Source organism: Chroicocephalus ridibundus, chromosome 2, assembly GCF_963924245.1.
Source record: "Chroicocephalus ridibundus chromosome 2, bChrRid1.1, whole genome shotgun sequence".
NCBI lineage: Eukaryota > Metazoa > Chordata > Aves > Charadriiformes > Laridae > Chroicocephalus > Chroicocephalus ridibundus.
The window spans coordinates 47,185,948-47,203,373 of record NC_086285.1 but is presented as its reverse complement, the minus strand read 5'-3'; the positions used below and the strand labels follow the sequence as shown (position 1 = coordinate 47,203,373).

Genomic DNA, 17,426 nt, shown 5'->3' with positions numbered 1-17,426 from the left:
TTTAGCAAATCTAGCCCTTCCATCTCCAGTTCTGTTTTTCACTGTTTCATGCATGACAGTCTCCTGCACACATCAGAAGGGCTTCGCATCTGTGACAGCTTCTCCATTCCTGCTGCCCTACCTCTCTGACCCTGGGCTCTGAAATCAGGTGCTGATGCAGACACTGAAGCCTACAGGGCAGAGGGGAAGATAACTACTCTATCTTCTCCCCACTCTGCTAGGTTTCTGGGTGATAACAGATACTGAGGACAACGCAGATGATCGACTGGTGAAACACAACAGATACGTGTGGCTGTGGGAAAGTTAAACGTTGTAAGAAAGATTGTTTCAGACCATAAAATCTCTAAACGGGGAAGTCATCCCAAAGAAGCATTACTATTTACTTAGCCCTGTTATTAGGTGTTTCCATCCACAACTGGCCACAGAGAAAGATAACGGCCAAGGTAGGAGGACAGTCTTATCTGGTGTTGTCAATCTCACTTCAATGGAGCTATTCTGATTTACATTGACTGAGCATATAACTCCTTTTATTTGCTGCTAAACTCCCTCTTCTCTTTCTGCAGAAAAAATTAAATACCTCTCTCACCCCATTGCTAGGCCACTGGAGAAATAAAACATTCTGACTTTTCTAAAAAAGATACCTTTCTCCTTAAGTTCTTCAGATTTTTGTTCGAGTGCTTCTAAGTCATCATCCACACCATCCGAAAACACAAGTAATACCTACAAAGACATAAAAGTGACAATTTAAATCATAAAGAAGCGAAGAACAACTGTATTTCAATCTTTCTTATTCAGTTTTGACCAAAGGATTTTGCTAAAGTCATCACATTACCTTTTGTCGGGTCTCATCCGTGTTCTGAAACGTTTCCCAAAGTGACTGCAAGAACTCAACATTAAGTTGGGACGGTCCCTTGATCACAGCATTAGACAGGTTATGCCAGATAGATTCACTGTCAATGTAGAACTTTGTGGATATTGGAGTAACACTATTCTTCACTTGAACAGCCACGCTGCTCTGTGTCTTGGACCCAACAACGCAGCTCACATCACTTAGTAACAGGAGGGCTTGCAAAATCTCAGGGAAAAGTTTTTCCAGTCTGGTCTGTCCATGAAATAAGTGGTGGCCTTCCCTCTGTGACGAAATGTCAAATCCCACAGTGACATCCACAAAACAAGCCACTGTTGGAAAAATCACAAAGAAATGCATCAAACAATTTTCATTTCAGGTAAAGAAAAACAGAAGGGAAAAAACACAACAAGGGGAGACCAATGCACATCAGCTAAGTAGGCAGGAGCCTCTGGAATCTGTCATCTCCAAGCCTCAGGTAGATGATCTGAAATGAATCTTTAGGTCTCTAATTCATTTAGAGATATGTTAATCTTAAACCCACTCAGACGAATTTTTAATTTCTAGAGAAAAATTGTGGAAATGAAAAGCATATTGGATAGATAAAGCTGCTAAAAATTCCTAAATGCCTTTAACTGAAAATGTGTTCTGTAATTATCCTTACATAACAAATCTGAGAGCCCATCCTCTTAATAGCAATGTCAGCATCCGTTTCAGAAATTATTTCACTGGAGGTACTTCTCAGTTCATCTGGTTTTGCCCCTTCTTTGCCCTTATTCCCCATCTACAGGCAATTGAGCAGGTATTATTTAAATCAGAGGGCTGTTTGTTTTTAACATGTTGTGCTGGAGAGTTAACACATAACTGACGTAGTAGTTTCATTACTTTAAAAAAATGCTATGCCTAATGTTTAAGATTTGGGTCAATACCAAATCACTTCCCTTCTTTGCCCCTCATTATACTTTTTACCTGTGCTTGCACATTCATTGTGGCATGGACAGCTCTGCACAGTTAGCAGACAGAGCAGGGGCCCCCAACTCTCAATATGCATTTCAGCATAATTTCTCACTGCATGTGAGGTAATGGGAAAACCAGAAGCAAAATGAAAGCACATGCCACAAAACGAGAAGTACTGCCACCGTGTCCCTTGTTTAGTTAGATGTGAGGTCACTCTAATCTGTAGTATGACTGAGCCACTGCATGGGTATTCTATGGGATTAATGTCTTTCTCATGTTATTTCTGTCTGCAACTCAGCAGAAGAGAAAACAGACATTTTTAAGAATTGCACCTATTGCTAGTAACGCTTTATTTCTGCTCTGCAATTGTGGTAACTGCTTCTAACTTTCTCAAATTAGTGTTTGGATGATACGGCATCAGAGTTGCTGTCAACTCAGAAGCAAAACCAATTTTAGTACACAAAGTACTTTAGTACTCAAAGTACAAAAGCTGTACTTTGAGTAAGGAAGCGGATGAAAATTATACAGTCTAAAGCTCAGACACATGTTTAAACAATTAAAACTAAAATCTTCAAGCCTGTGATGTGTGATCTCAGTCAATCAGCTCAAATTTGCACAAATGAGAACATAAGTACCTGGATAAATTAATGAGGAGTACAGTAGGGTTTGAGCTTGTAGAAAACTTACTAAATTCACAGTAACTGTTCACGTGTGTCTTTCTACCCTTCCTGAAAGGGAGAAAATGGGAAATACCTTATGTACCTGGGAAGGAGAGTATCTGCATGTGCAGCAAGGCAGAAGCTAACACAAGGCAAACTGAAGTGGGTGGTTATTTGTTTGTCAGATCATACACTTTATTCTATGGAGGGAGCAAAGAGGAAACATCCGAGTAATTTCTTTCAGCAATTTTAGAGAGATGTAGCTAATGTATGTAGTTAATTTATTCCACAGAGATCATTATCTTCATGTGAGTCAGAAGAAGTTTTCAATTCTGTTTTCGGAGTGTTGCAGAAGATCAACCAAATGTATTCTAAAGAACCACTCTAACTGGGAAGCATACTTAAAGCAGCACACAGATCTTAGAACAGTTTGGTTAGGGGATATTTACCTTTTCTATTATCCTTACAAATAACATCAACCAGTCTTTTTTTTATGGTCTTCAAGTTAGAAAAATCATCAACAGCATATTTCCTACTTGATGATCCAGTTATCTGTGTTAGCTGGGACTGATCAACATTTCCCACGCCGATGGCATATATATCAACACCTTTCTTCCTCAGGCTTTCTGCTGCTCTTGCAGCTCTACTGGTTGTTCGTCCAGCCATGATTACCACTAAAATCTGTTGGACATTTTCATGTATTCTGCTACCCTTTTCTGGTTGGAAGTTGAATTTCACTTTCTCAAGTGCATTTTCAAGATTAGTTTTGTGCCCTGTAATTTGTTTGATGCTTTGAATTTTAAATTCTAGCTCTGATATGTTTGGAAAAATGCCTAGGTTGAACTCTTCTTTATAGACACCACCGTACAGTGCAAAGCCAATTTTGGTATTTTGAGCAATAACAGCTGGATTGATTACACTTGTCGCAAAGTCCATCATTATCCTGAAGTTTTCTTCATCTATATTTCTGGAACCGTCTATTAGGAAAATAACATCTGCTTTCTTTGGACAGTCTGCAGAAGATAAAGGAAAAAATATAATTAATAAAGTACATAACTCTATGCCTATCATTAGTAATCCTGCCTCTACCTCCCACATCCTACCGGTGATATTGACAAAAAACCCCAACAAATAGATCTACAAAAGAAAGTTAAGCGCATAAAATGTAATGTACATGGAAATTCAGACATCTAGTCCCCAAACACAAAACACACTCCTGTAAGCATGTATGTTGCAGAAAACCATAGGTACATTTCCCTCTTACCTACTAAACAAAGAAAATTACATTGGCCTAACAAAATGTCCACCAGGCAAGGGCACACTTCATCTCAGCCTCATGCAAATGTCTAAAGAGGTCAGGTGACACACACACCAAAAATGCCTGTTTCTCTCCATGCTGCTTAGAAAGGGAAACTACAGTGACTAGACATGGCAGGTATAGACAGCTAAAGCTAAGTAAGATAAATCCCATCCTGCATGTATATACAAAATTGAGACTCTTCAGGATTCACAGATGAGGTGTCTCCACTGTCCGAGAACTAAAGCGCGCTTACCATAGCCCAAAAAGACCAACTTCCAAATAAAGCACAGCAGCCATAGCTACTTCCATTCAGAAAGACTGCAGAAGGAGAAGGAGGGAAAAAGTAGCCACTAGAAGAGCTGAACTGAACAAGCAGGAAACAGAGATTGCTGTAATTTAAATCACATTAATCAGATCAGATTATGTTATCTGTATTGATCTGATAAATGCCTTTGCAAAACTTTTCTTCAAACACAGTTGTAGGGCAAGAGGAAGTTGAACACAACAGCCAATAGTGAGTATATACTTACCTTGTACTGAAATATCACACATATTATCTGTTATATTTGTGGTTAAGCTCTCAAGTCCTTCGAAGGTATCCACATAGAAACATTTGTCCTCTGATCCAGCCATTGTCAAAAGTTCGTTTCTATTTGCTCCTTCAACTCCAACTGCGTAGATGGTAACTCCTTTGTTCCTTAGTCTCTGGGCCGCACCATCCAGCCTGTCTTTATCATGGGATTCCCCATCAGTTATTACCATCAGCACCTGGGGAACTCCTTTGTTCTTGCGGCTGCCATGTTCTTCAGTGAAGAACATTTCTGAATGGAACAGTGCCTCTGCCGTGTAAGTTGATTGCCCTAGAGGGTCATCTCTCTGGATAGCCTCAGTAATATCCCGTTTTGTAGTATACTTATTGAGGTAGAAGAGCTCTACCGGTTTATCAGAATATTTCAGTGCTCCAAACTGTACTCCATCTGGGCCAACATTAGACTGTTTCACCAGGGCAATTATGAAGTCTTTCATGGCCTGGTACTGTGAGGACCCTATGCTTCCAGAGCTGTCCATAACAAATACAACGTCTAAACGTTCCACTCTTCTGCATTCTGTAAAAGCAAATTGAGAAAAGTGAAGACCTCATGTTAAAATTATGCAGAATCTTACTGATTATTATAACTCAAGTCCATTTCTCAGAGATCTATGCAATGTCTGTATAACTTTGCTAACTGAATGGTGTTTGCAGAGATAACTGTCTTGTTACTATCAATAAGTTGCACATATGACAGATTCTTGTTGCTTCTGAGACTGTTCGGAGTGAACTTCATGATTCCGGTAATCAGAGCAGAGTTAGACTTAACTGAATGTTTTCTTACTTATCATAAATGCTATCCTTTTGTTCTGGACATCACAGTACAGGGCTTATAAAGCAAACAAATGGTCATATTTCAGTTGATATTGTGGAAATATTTCTATTAGCTTACAATACCTAAATCTATCCTTCCACAGGATTAACTGAAACTTTCCTCCCTCTTGCATACAGCACATTTTGTCAGTTCCTACTTAACATCTAGCAGAAAAAAATCCAAATGTTTATTTCCTATCTGAATTGAAATTGAGGCAGTGGGTTTGCCTCCTACAGTCTCAGTGTTGTAAACTATTGCTTTGAAGAGCTGGGCTAACACCCTTCCTCCAGCTCACTCCCTGGAGGAAGAACAGTTTAGTCCATCTGAAGGAGAGCATTCTCCCAGCTGCAGACATACAAAGCAGCATAGATGATAGCTGGTGACTCATTATATTTCATGCTTCCCTCTTTACACCCGATCTTTCTCACTACATAAGCTATGATGCCTTTTCCAAAACTGCTGAGAAGAAAAAATGATGCTTAGTATCTTGGCTAATTGTAGTAGTACTTAAAAAACTCTCCTTAGTTACAAGTTCTGTATAGCAGTAGCGCAAAGACATAGTCACATGTATGAACACAGGCTGTTTGGACCTCTTAGGGCTCTGAATAGATCACCTTGCATGCCTTAACGCTTTGCTTTTCTCCCCACTCTCCCCTCACCCCTAGGCGAAGAAAGGGAGTTTTGAAAGCTCAAAACCTGGATGCTGGATAGACTTCAGTACTGAACTCAAGTTAAGCCCACCTCTTTTAAATGAGTGCTATTTCCATGACTGAGGCAGCGACTTTGAATCCAAGTTTTAGCAAGCTACTCTATGTTCTACCTTTACATAGCAGAGAGAGATCAGGAAGTACACACCCTGTAAAGTCTTTTGCACTGTCACAGAAATACAGTATGCCTTAGTGCAACTGAGTTAGACAATGCATAGCTGCTACTCAAGTGCTTTATAAAATCCTATCTATCTCATGTTTACAAGCATGGCTGACATCCATGAGAGCCCAGAGCAGCAGGACACACCATCTGCTTCTTTTTGCAGCCTGACCGCTTTCCCCATTTACACCCTCAGCTAAAGGTATCACCCCAAGAGAAAAACCAACCCAGTTCACTTAGTCATCCAGGTCTGTAAAGAGTATAAATACTGTATGCAAGCTTGCCTGCCAGTGTGGTTTAATATGACTACATTCATTTAATGTGCATATGGGGGAAAAATAATTAAAGAAGATAATGGTGTGAATTCTTAATTGGTTTTGTCCAGAAAAGACAATATTTGAGAACACAGAAGAATAAGGAATTTCAAGCGGGATTACAAATACACTGTTTCCAAAGACACTGATTGCACCCTAGTTGCCTCTGGCCCCAAAGAACTGCATTCAGTGACCATGTGGGCTCTTCCAACACTGCTACTCAGAAAAAAATCAGACTGAGTCATGAGAAGCTCCCTTTCTTGCCCCGTGTGAAGTCCACAGAAATAGCAGCTGAAAGGTGTGCACAATGAGATGACAGTTAGACTTCAAAGGAAGGAGTGAGTGAAGCCTTTTCTCTGTAAGGTTTATTCGCCCTAAGTGAAGACCCATACTTTTCCATGCAGGTATCTAATCTCATATACCCAAGGGAAAGAATCAGAGGCACCCATGCTCAGCTAGATCTCCAGGGTGTGAACAGAGTGGTCAGAGCCCTGTGACCCAGAGTGGTACCCTAGGAGACCTGTGAAGTGTCCCCCTCAGAGACAGAGCAATGGGATGCAGAAAATTCACATGGGACAAACTAACACTAGGAGAGAGAGACAGTCAGCTCTGTGACTGTGACACTTGATCGGTTCAGAACAAAAACCCCATGATAGCTCATGCATTACTAACTCACTGAAGATTATCATACTTACTGTCATCAGGAGGACTACTGCACATTTCAAAAATGAGGTTGCTATTTATCTGGCTTAGAATATCGAAATTTTCAACATAGAATACCCTCTCACGCTTCCCACTAATCTCTTCAAGCTGAGTTTTGTTTGCATTAAAAACTCCAACAGAGTAGATACTAATGCCCGTTTGTCGGAGTCCTCTGGCAGGGGCTTCAACTTCATCTTGCGATTCCCCATCTGTGATCAGGATGAGTATTTTTTTAACCGCATGACGTGAACCACTACTGGCTTGAAAGTATTTAAGCATGAACTTCAGTGCTTCTCCTGTCAGTGTGGCGGACTGAAGGGGAGATATCCTATCAATAGCACTGAGGATATCTCTTTTGGTGGAGTAGGTGTTGAGCTTGAACTCTTCCTTTGGTTTGTCGCTAAATTGGACAAGACCAATCTGCATTCTGTCTGCACCAACATCTATTCTGTTCACCAGCTCTCTTGTGAAGTTTTTCATTTTTCTAAAATTCTCATCTCCAATACTTGCAGAACTGTCCAATAGAAACATGACATCAGCTTTCATTTCTTTGCAGGCTGTCAAGGAAAAAAAAGGTTTTTAAGCTTACAGGTTTTTACTTTCTTTTGAGAAAAAACATAAACAGGTTAAAAAGACAGAATAACTTTAGAAACACAAAAGAAAGAAAAAAAATTCAGCACAAGCCTTTTCAAACTCTAGATTTTATTAGTTCATCAATAATTTATGACTGTGACTAAATTACTTTACGCCCTCAGATCTGACCAAGGGCATTATTATCTTCATCAGTTGGAATTCCATCAGTCAGCATTAAATCACAGCAGCAACGGAAGCAGTGTCTTAAGATCAGCAAGAAATTTCAAAAATAAAAATCTAAAGCCTGTGGCTGGTCAAGTTTTGGAGCCTGAGAAAGCTGAAAATTTTCTCTTCATTTCAGTGAGGTAGGAAATAGCAACTTGTTTTACAGAAAGAGGTGAGCCAAACGACAGATAGGTACAAATGGACAGCCTGCATACTGGTGGGTCACATTTAAGCATATTCTTTCATTAACATTTTATAGGGTTGTAAAAAATTAAGCAGGGATGGAGGCATTAGTGCAACAAAACCTTTGCTTGTTCCCTGGTGAATGCTACTGTTTAGAGAATACTTATTTCTACATCATTACTTCAAATTGTAAAACTGTCTTATTTTGACTTCTCAAATCTCAATTCTAGAATCCTATTTGAGGGATATGCTGTACCTATCTACCCCTGATAAAAGAGACTGGCTTGCTTCAGATAAGGAAAACAGCAAGCTCAATAGCTAGCTGTAAGGAAGATATGTTCAAAATTAGACACATTCACAGACCTAGTTGTTCTACAGTGATATGTGATTTTGGGTGCCTTGGACATTGGTAACTCAATTTCATAGAATCATGGAATGGTTTGGGTTGGAAGGGACCTTTTACAGATCACCTAGTTCAACCCCCTGCCATGGGTAGGGACATCTTTCACTAGATCATGTTGCTCAAAGGTCCAAGCAACCTGACCTTGAACACTTCCAAAGATGGGGTATCCACAACTTCTCTGGGCAACCAGAGAATAAAGTCTGTAATATACAGGCAAGAGATTCTTGGTGTTTTCTGAACATAAGACCTTTTCATTATATTGGCCAACATTTAAGCTACACAAAAATCACCATCACCCTCTGAAAACCTCAACCGACTGACAGTGAAATTGTTCAAGCTAGAAAAAAAGGTATCTTATGTTATTAATGAAATAATTTCTCTATCAAATCAAAAGGAATTTGTTTATTTTCTGTGTTGTCAGGACAAAGTGAAAGCATGGTCTTACCTTCTATGGTACAGATCTCTCGGACAACTTCATTTTTAATGTCTTTCAGCAAGTCAAAATCATGTACAAAGTACACTCTGTTTTTCACTCCTGCAATCTCATAAAGCTGAGTTCTATTGGCTCCCCTCACACCAATGGCATAAATGTTAATCTGGTCTTCCCTGAGTTTCATGGCTGGTTCCTTCACGCTGTCCTGTGACTGTCCATCTGTGAGAACAACTAGATGGCAAGGCATTCCTGGTCTCCTGGCCTCTTCAAACAAAGGCTTCATGTAAGCTAGAGCTGCCCCTGTACTGGTATTTCCACCTATTTGCCGAATATTTTCAATCGCTTTTATCAGATCACTTGCTGAAGTGTATTTATCAAGTTTAAACTCCAGTTCATTGAAGTGTGAGAACTGCACAAGTCCAAATCGCACTTTATTCATTCCTATGTCAAACAGCCTAACCATTTCCTTCAAAAAATTCTTCATATCCACAAAATCCAAGTAGTTAAGACTTGATGAACCATCAATGAGCAAATAAATATCAGCTGCTTCTGTGTCCAGGCATCCTATGTGGAATGAGAAAGTCTCCATTACACCACTGTTGTACACATGGACAGATCACCTATCTCCACTCCTTTTGTAATATATAATAAACTAATACATTGGTAACAAAAAAGTTGGCAAACTTAACCTGCTAGGCATCTTAGGTGTGATAGCAAGAAACAAAACACTATTTATCTTCGGCTATGTGACTACTTTCCTCACCAGAAAACAAAACTGATAGCTTGGAGTTTTTCAAACACCACTGAAATGCTTTTAAGAAAATACGTCCAGCAATTCCCTGACTTCTGAGTCATCAGAATTCATCATGCATCATTACACAGCCATGTTAAACGTTTAACCAGTATGACTGGTTTTACATGGAATAAGGTTCCGTGGACCAGGAGCAGTCACTTAATGTTCTGATAGTCCACAGCAGGAAACAACTGACTTTAAGTGCTCTTAAGCATAAATCCACTGGCAATTTTTAATAAAATATCTAAGGCTACTCTATTGTTATTACTACTTCTAGACCAGTCTGAAAACTTCAGCCACTCCATTTTTTCCAGGACAAACACCCTGATGGCTTAAGATCTACCAAAAACCCCATGGATGTACACATTCTCAGCTATTTTCTAGGTTTGATCAAAATAAAAGTAGACTGACTGGAAGGTGAACGTTCCTAGGGAAATTTCATTCGGATGCAGCATCTTCCAACAGATCAAGATCTAACGGCTCCTTAGTAGGTTTCTAACTTACTCTTAACTTACTTTCTGCCAGTATTAGTCCTTCCTATTAAATAACGGTACAAATGAACAGGCTTTTAATACTACTGAACTTTAGCAGTATGCTAATGAGAAAAATGTGAATCCATGTTCAACTTTAAATATAGATTCTTCTTCTCAAAAGTTCAAACTGAAAAGTTCAGTTTGAGAATGTGAGAAGGTTCTCAAAACCTCAATCATAGTTCAGGACAGTCTTCAGTTAAAACCCCTTCATCTGGAAAGAATCAAAGTTATCTGGAAAGCTTTACCTGTTTTGAGAACCTCTTTTCTTTCAGACTGGACATAGAGCTCGTGTTGTATTTGATTCAAGAGCTTCTTTCGAAAAATTGTATTTTGCTTTTGCAGATCAGAAAACACCTTGAGACTGGTAACATACTGCTCTTGAGGATAAGAGGCTATCTGGACCAGCTGTTGATCAGAAGCATCTTCAAGACCTATGGCAAACACTGTCACGCCACTTCTCCGCAGGAGAGTAGCAACATCAGTCACATTGTCTTGAGAGAGCCTGTGGTTAACCAGAACAGCTATTTGCTCTACACCTTGCTTCCTTCTGCTCCCAGCATTTTCAGTAAAGAGTTTTAGCCTTGTGACATTAATAGCTGCACCAGTGTAGGCTTTTCCTGACCCAGCGGAAAGGTCCTTTATTATCTGCAGAATTTCAGCTTTGTTTGTATCTGTGTTCAGATAAGACACCACTTCTTGTCCATCAGTGTACATCACCAGGCCAATTCTTATGCATTTCTCCTTCACATCAAATGAGGATGTTAGGTTTTGCAGGAATTTCTTTAATTCTTCGAAGTTTGACTTTGAAGTACCCTGATCAACTATAAATGCAATGTCAGCAACCAAGTCTCCGTCACATTCTGCAGTGGAAAATGGATGCGAACAAAACAATGTTAGTGGCCATCTTCTACGCTGTTTCTATAATTAACTAAATATAGACTGTTGTTCCTTTTTTTTTCCTAAAAGACAAGGGTTTCTGCTTTATTTTCAAGTAAAACAAGTTTGCAAAAATGTTTTTTAACCAAAAATGATAAGTTATCAAATGACAAACTGATAACACCTCATTTTAAGTTAAAATAAAAGACCAAAAGACCAGAAAAGCTAGGAGATATAACAGCAGAAGTGTTTATGGGTTTTATATGAAGCATATTTTTGTAACTTCAACTCTTGCCCGTATTTTCTAGTGTATTGATACAGAAGATACATATGTAAGGATACAGGCTGGATCATGCATGCTAAAAATCTTCAAGTACAGGGGGTTTTATTTATTTTTTAATCACTCACCTGAGATATATATATATATATATATTTACACACACATATATATAAGAAAAATCCCAATACACAAACCTATTTTCAACACTACATGAAAAGTATAAATTTCTCAGCTGTACCATTAAGGATTTGATAATGGAGAGTCTAATGTAATTCCTTTCATTCACACTTGCTAAAGGTTGTCAAAGACTATTCATTAATTTACTAATTGTGGAGGGTCCATAGTCTCATAAGGAGTTGTACTTCATTAACAGATGCTAGTTGTATCAAATATCAATGAGTAAAAGCAAAAAAAGATTACTTCATCCCCATTCCTTTTAGTATCCAAGAGTACAAGTGTCTCACACACACCTACACATGTAAAAGCACCAAGTTTAAAGAATAATTCCAAGCACAAAACTTCATGGGCATGAGAGTATGTCCATCTCATTCATACTCCTACTTCCCTATTTTAAAGCATGCTAAGGCTTGACAAAGTATTTAAAGCCCTGGATAACACGTTCCTATTCTTTGTTTTTCAGCAGCCTGTGTATCTTGAACGTTACACAAGTTGCTGGAGATGAGAAGGTACATGAGGCCTAGAGTGGCTAGCATCAGACTGAAGGTCAAAGTCCTTAAATGTCATCTCCCACATTATTGATTTTCTTACCTTCTACTTCTTTAATGCTATCCATTTGGAACTCTGCAATAATATTGGAGACCTTTTTAGAAAACATAGGGAGGTCCCATTCCTTAGGAATATAAGAAGAGAATTGCTGCGTAGCCATCAAGCTCAGTTGTTGTCTCACAGCTTCACGTATCCCAAGGGCTATCACTTTTACTCCATTGTCTTGTAACATTTTCACTGACTCTTCCACATCATCTTCAGAAGGCAAAGAAGACAGGACAACTAAAACCTGATTTCTATCTGCTCCATTAACCGGTTCTTTGAAATACCTTTCATAAATGTACCGGAGGGCCTTGCCAGTTTTTAGTGGCCCATCTTGCAGTGCTTGCATTTCTTGCACAAGCATCAACATATGCTTCTTTGTTTTATATTTGTCCAGTCTAAACTCTTCATGAACATCATCATTGTACTGGACAAGTGCAAGACGGTATTGGTTAGATTCCAGTGGCAGATCGTATATCAGTTTGCTAATAAAGTCTTTCATGTAAAAAAATGCGTCATTTTCTGTGTCCTGTTGGCCGGGAAGCAACAGGACAATATCTGTAGTATCTGCAGAGGCCACACAAAAACAGCATTAACAATTTTTAACTAAGTCTCCAGACACAAAAAACACAATGTTGAGGCAATAAAGTGACGTAGTACTTACTCAGCAATAGTCCGGGAAGAGAAATAGAAAAGCTTAAACAGTTTTTATACCTAGAAGCTGTTCTACATAGTTTTCACTTTTTAAAAGTAAAAAAGCCTTTTCACTCTTACAACATTTACCTAACAGGGTTCTAGACAAATGCTGACTTGCCCAACATCTGAAATTCTTGCTGACTTTAATAGTGGCTGCTACATCTGTGATTCCTCGAGATCAGACTGTAACTTCATTTTGAGGAAATGGTGAGATCTTACATTTCTTATTAAGGAAATGAGTTCTTTATATTACTCCTAGTAAAGAAAATGCTTTCAAGTATTCAATCTCTTTCAGAATTTGAATTCTTGAAAACAATTTAATTGCTGTGCCTTCTTTCAGTTACAAATACCAAGGGCCTGGATTCGGTTCAGATTTTGAAATATTTCATATAGGAAAACCCAGTACAGGAGTTCTCGTACAACTAACTAATTCTTCACAGACCCTTTAATATCAGTTGTTATGGAAATGGAAACTAATTTTTCAAAGAATGGAATAAAACATGGAGCAAAAAAACGTTCAGTGATATTTTTCTTAAAGGAAACTCTACACATCCTTGTCTATTGTAGCCCTTTCAGACAAGGTGGAAAAACAGATTTATTCCACAAAAGTTTTATCCAGATTTAGGAAATTTGCATACAGCTAAAAATTAATATTTCTTTTACTTTGCAGCTCTTACCAAGGAGAATCTAGGCAGCTGGATGAAACAACTGCCAGCCAGAAATGCTCAAAGCAGTAAAAGTCGCACTACCCTGAGGCAGCACAACCACATGGGGGTTGCCTGAAATTGGACATGAGATCACTTGGCATGATCAATCTCTTTCTACTGTAACAAATCATAACTCTTCCCCTCCTTCCCTTCCTAATGTCCCTCTGGATGGTAGAAAAACTCCAGGAAAATAATGTTTATTCCATGCAAGGAATGCATGGTTTAGGACCACCTATCTGACAAATATCTTAAACGCAATAAAAGTAATAAAAAGCTGCCCTGATCTCCAAGTAATATCTTCTAATTCCCTGCAAATGCCTTCATCCTGTGGAACTCCAGTACTGTAAATTGAAATACGAAAATTATACACTGTCATAATATCTGTAAGAAGTTCCTTACATCAGCAAAGTCTGATCTTCAGCCCAGAAATTTACTGTGCTGCTCAAGAGCCTGCATGCCTGTTGACTCTGACAGCTCTCATTGAGGATACAATTAGGGAAGAAATATGGCATGCACTAAAGCTCCGGTGCAGTCTACTGCATATGCCAAAACCTGTGTTTCAGAAATGCAATACACAGTTAAAAAGCAGGTGTAGTCTAAAGAGGGGAGAGAAAAGCTTAGACTACAAGCAGTCTTCCCATTTTATCTGCCACAGAGCTATTGCCTTAGTCCAGCTGAATGGTAAGGAGCCTACACCATCAAGGAAAAGCCCACAGGTGACATTGTGCTCTTTCCTTCTCTCTCCCTTCCAGCTGCCTCTCTGTACAGACCACGCAATATACATTACAGATCACACATGCAATATTGAACTAGTCTTCAGAACCAGACATCTATCCACAAGCCGAGGTGAAATATTTGCTAACTGATGTTCCTTTTTTAATGCTATACAAAAGTTATCTTAACATTTGGAAATACAGTGCAATATAGTCCAATTTTTCTGATTTTTTTTTTCATTAGAACACTGAAAATTATCATTACTCTCTGTGAGACTGACATTAAGTCATAGAATCATAGAATCATAGAACCACCTAGGTTGGAAGGGACCTTTCAGATCATCTAGTCCAACCGTCAACCTAACTCTGACAAACCATCACTAAATCATATCGCTAAGCACTATGTCTACCCCCCTTTTAAATACCTCCAGGATGAGGTATCCCTGGGGTTCAGACTTATACAAGTCTGAACTGGAAAAATGAGTCAAGGCCATGTAAAATAAAAACAGAAAATCCCAGTATTTGCAATGTAGTTATGAGGAACATCCAGCAAATTGGCACGTTCGCATCACCTAAGTTATATATAGATCACTGTTTTTCACATTATGGAAAATCATGTGGTTCTGTACAAAGGCCATACGTAATAAAAGAAAACAAATGATAGTGCACACACATTTCATGCCAAAAGTATCACAGCTTACCTTCTTGCACAGTTGTGTCATTGTAATCAGGTATACTTATTAAGTCTGTGATGTCTTCTTGGATAATATCATCAATGATCTGTGGCATATATTCTGAGAATTTAGGCAGTTCCTCTATCACTGGAATTTTGTAATGGAATGGTGGGGTGGCCATCTCAAAAAGTTCATTATATGGTGCTTCTTTTATCCCTATAGCTATTATCTTTACTCCAAGATTCTGCAAGCTTGTGGCAGTTTCTTGAATATCATCTTCTGAATGTGCTGATGTCAAAATCACAATGATTTGTTGCTTTTCTTTTTCATCTGCTGACTTTTGGAAAAAGGTTTCATAAGCCTGATAGAGGGCATTTCCAATTTGTACTGAACTCCCACCATTAAATGTAAATTCATTTCTGATATACTTCACCATAGGACCCTTTCTTCTGTAAGCGTCCAGCATAAATTCAGTGGAAAAATCATCACTGTACTGAGCAAGCGCCAGCTGAAACTTGTTAGGCTCTATTGGTAGGCTGTCAATCATACGGATCATAAAATTTTTCACATAGGGAAGAGATGAAGGTTCCATAGTGTCAGAGCCATCAACTAAGAGGACAATATCTGTAGGGACTGAAACACAGAAAACTTATTTTGCTACATCTCCTTTCTCTTCTGGAGCTATAACATAGTCGGACATTGCAACTGTCAAGAAATGAGACTTTGAAAGAAATTCTGCACCTCATTTATGTGTGATAGTGACCACATAGAAAAATGGTTGCTTGCAGATTGGGAAATATCTAGTCAACTGCACCATGACAAAATTAACCAGATATTCCATCAAGTTGTAGTTTCACTTAGCAACCCAACAACATACAAATGAAGGACTAAGATAAAACCTCTACCATTCTGCTTTGCCTGCTTACACCTAAACCAGTCCTAGGTGGTCTCTCTTGCACACAAGGTCATTATGTAGGTAAATTTTTCCAAGAACGAGAGAGTTCACTGTTTCATGAAAAACATGGAGGAATGGGCTAGGAGGTAGATTGCTAGCATGAAAAAGTCAGCAAAAAGGGCCAGAGCAAACAATGTTTACACATGCCCAGGAGCCCTGTATGGGGGTGACTGGCAGCTACACTACCGCTGCATGTCTGTGGGCATGAGTTGCATGGTGGGGTCATGGCAGGGACCAACCTCCTGCAGCCCACTTCCAGGCAAGGCTGCACTCTGGAAAATGGCCAACCTCACCTCAGCTCACTCACTCCTCACACCTTCCCTCCCCTGAACATTTCCTTTCATACCTCACCTCACGCTTCAGCTCACACCTTAGCCCTCACTTCACACCCCACACTTCAGCTTGTATCTTGAATTCCACCTCACCCCCAGAATCTCAGCTCACACTTCACCTCACCCTTCAACTTGCCCTTCAAACCTCACCTCACCTCTCAAACCTTGCCTTACACCTCACCTCAAACTTCATCACACCTCAAACCTCACCTCACCCCTTGTTACCTCATGCATCACCTCTCACCTTATATCCCATATCATATCTTACACCTCAAACTTCACACGTTGACATCCAAATACAGCTTCAGCTACTGTGCACAGAAGTTTCTTTAAGCTCTCAAGCTTCTGGTGACTATCAGTGCAAAAATGGTAAGCAAAGATTTTTTCCCCCATTAAGAATTGCATTTAAAAAAGAGATAATAAAATACCGGTGCTCTGGGGAATCGATGCATGTGTCTCAAAGAGGATGAAGAACAAAGCCAGCAGCATCTTCATCTCAAGGCAGAATCCTCTGAGCATCCTCTCTGAGGGAGATGAAAGGAATGGCTACAGTCAGAAAGCTGAAGAAGCTGTTTTTTAACCACACACGTTTATCAGGAAGAGCCAGTTCTATTGAGTTCCAGATGCATCCTGCTTTGAAATTTTTTTAAATTTGGGGGAAAGTAGAAAGCACTTAACTAGCCACTTGTTAATGAAATGGTAATTATTATTACAAAAACAGTGTCTTTTGACTATTGACTAAGCTATTAACCCTTAATGAATGGGCATGTTTGTGACTCGAGGAAGGCTGGGTATCTTCTATTGAAATACTACTATTTTCCACAACAGGTTTTAATTCTGTTTTTTAAAGTAATCCATGGTGAGAAGCTTTTAACACAATATTGACAGATGATCCAGCTTCCGCTGATTTTAGTGGGAGTAAGACTGCAGTCTGAGGCTTGATTTGTGTGAACTTATTTTAGCTGATATTCAGATGAAAATTTATGGAACTAAACTAACAACCAGAGGAGTCATTGCTCTCCTGAACATTGCTCCTGCTCTTGATAGCCAATATGAAAGGAGGTGGAAAAGTACCATTTAACAGTGAGCTTTTTTATTTGCCCTAGACTGAATTTGAAGTGCTGCAGGAGTAAACCTGTGCCAGATAAAGACTATTTCAGTGTGCGCTGTGTTGGGCTTACAGCCCTGCATGGAAAATGTCACTTTAAATGTCTCTGTGAGTGATCAGTCAGT

At 39.2% G+C, this 17,426-nt stretch overlaps 1 protein-coding gene across 1 annotated transcript in view; it reads right to left on the bottom strand.

The window, feature by feature from the left end:
- Positions 1-16,712, bottom strand: part of LOC134510843 (collagen alpha-6(VI) chain-like) — a 58,432-nt gene extending 41,720 nt beyond the window's left edge. Inside the window, 11 exon segments of the mRNA XM_063324068.1 lie at positions 642-720; positions 833-1,179; positions 2,913-3,476; positions 4,294-4,869; positions 7,043-7,606; positions 8,879-9,430; positions 10,438-11,053; positions 11,056-11,075; positions 12,117-12,683; positions 14,934-15,539; positions 16,622-16,712. Coding sequence (XP_063180138.1) covers positions 642-720; positions 833-1,179; positions 2,913-3,476; positions 4,294-4,869; positions 7,043-7,606; positions 8,879-9,430; positions 10,438-11,053; positions 11,056-11,075; positions 12,117-12,683; positions 14,934-15,539; positions 16,622-16,712 — 4,582 coding nt within the window.
- Between the last annotated feature and the right edge of the window lie 714 nt (positions 16,713-17,426).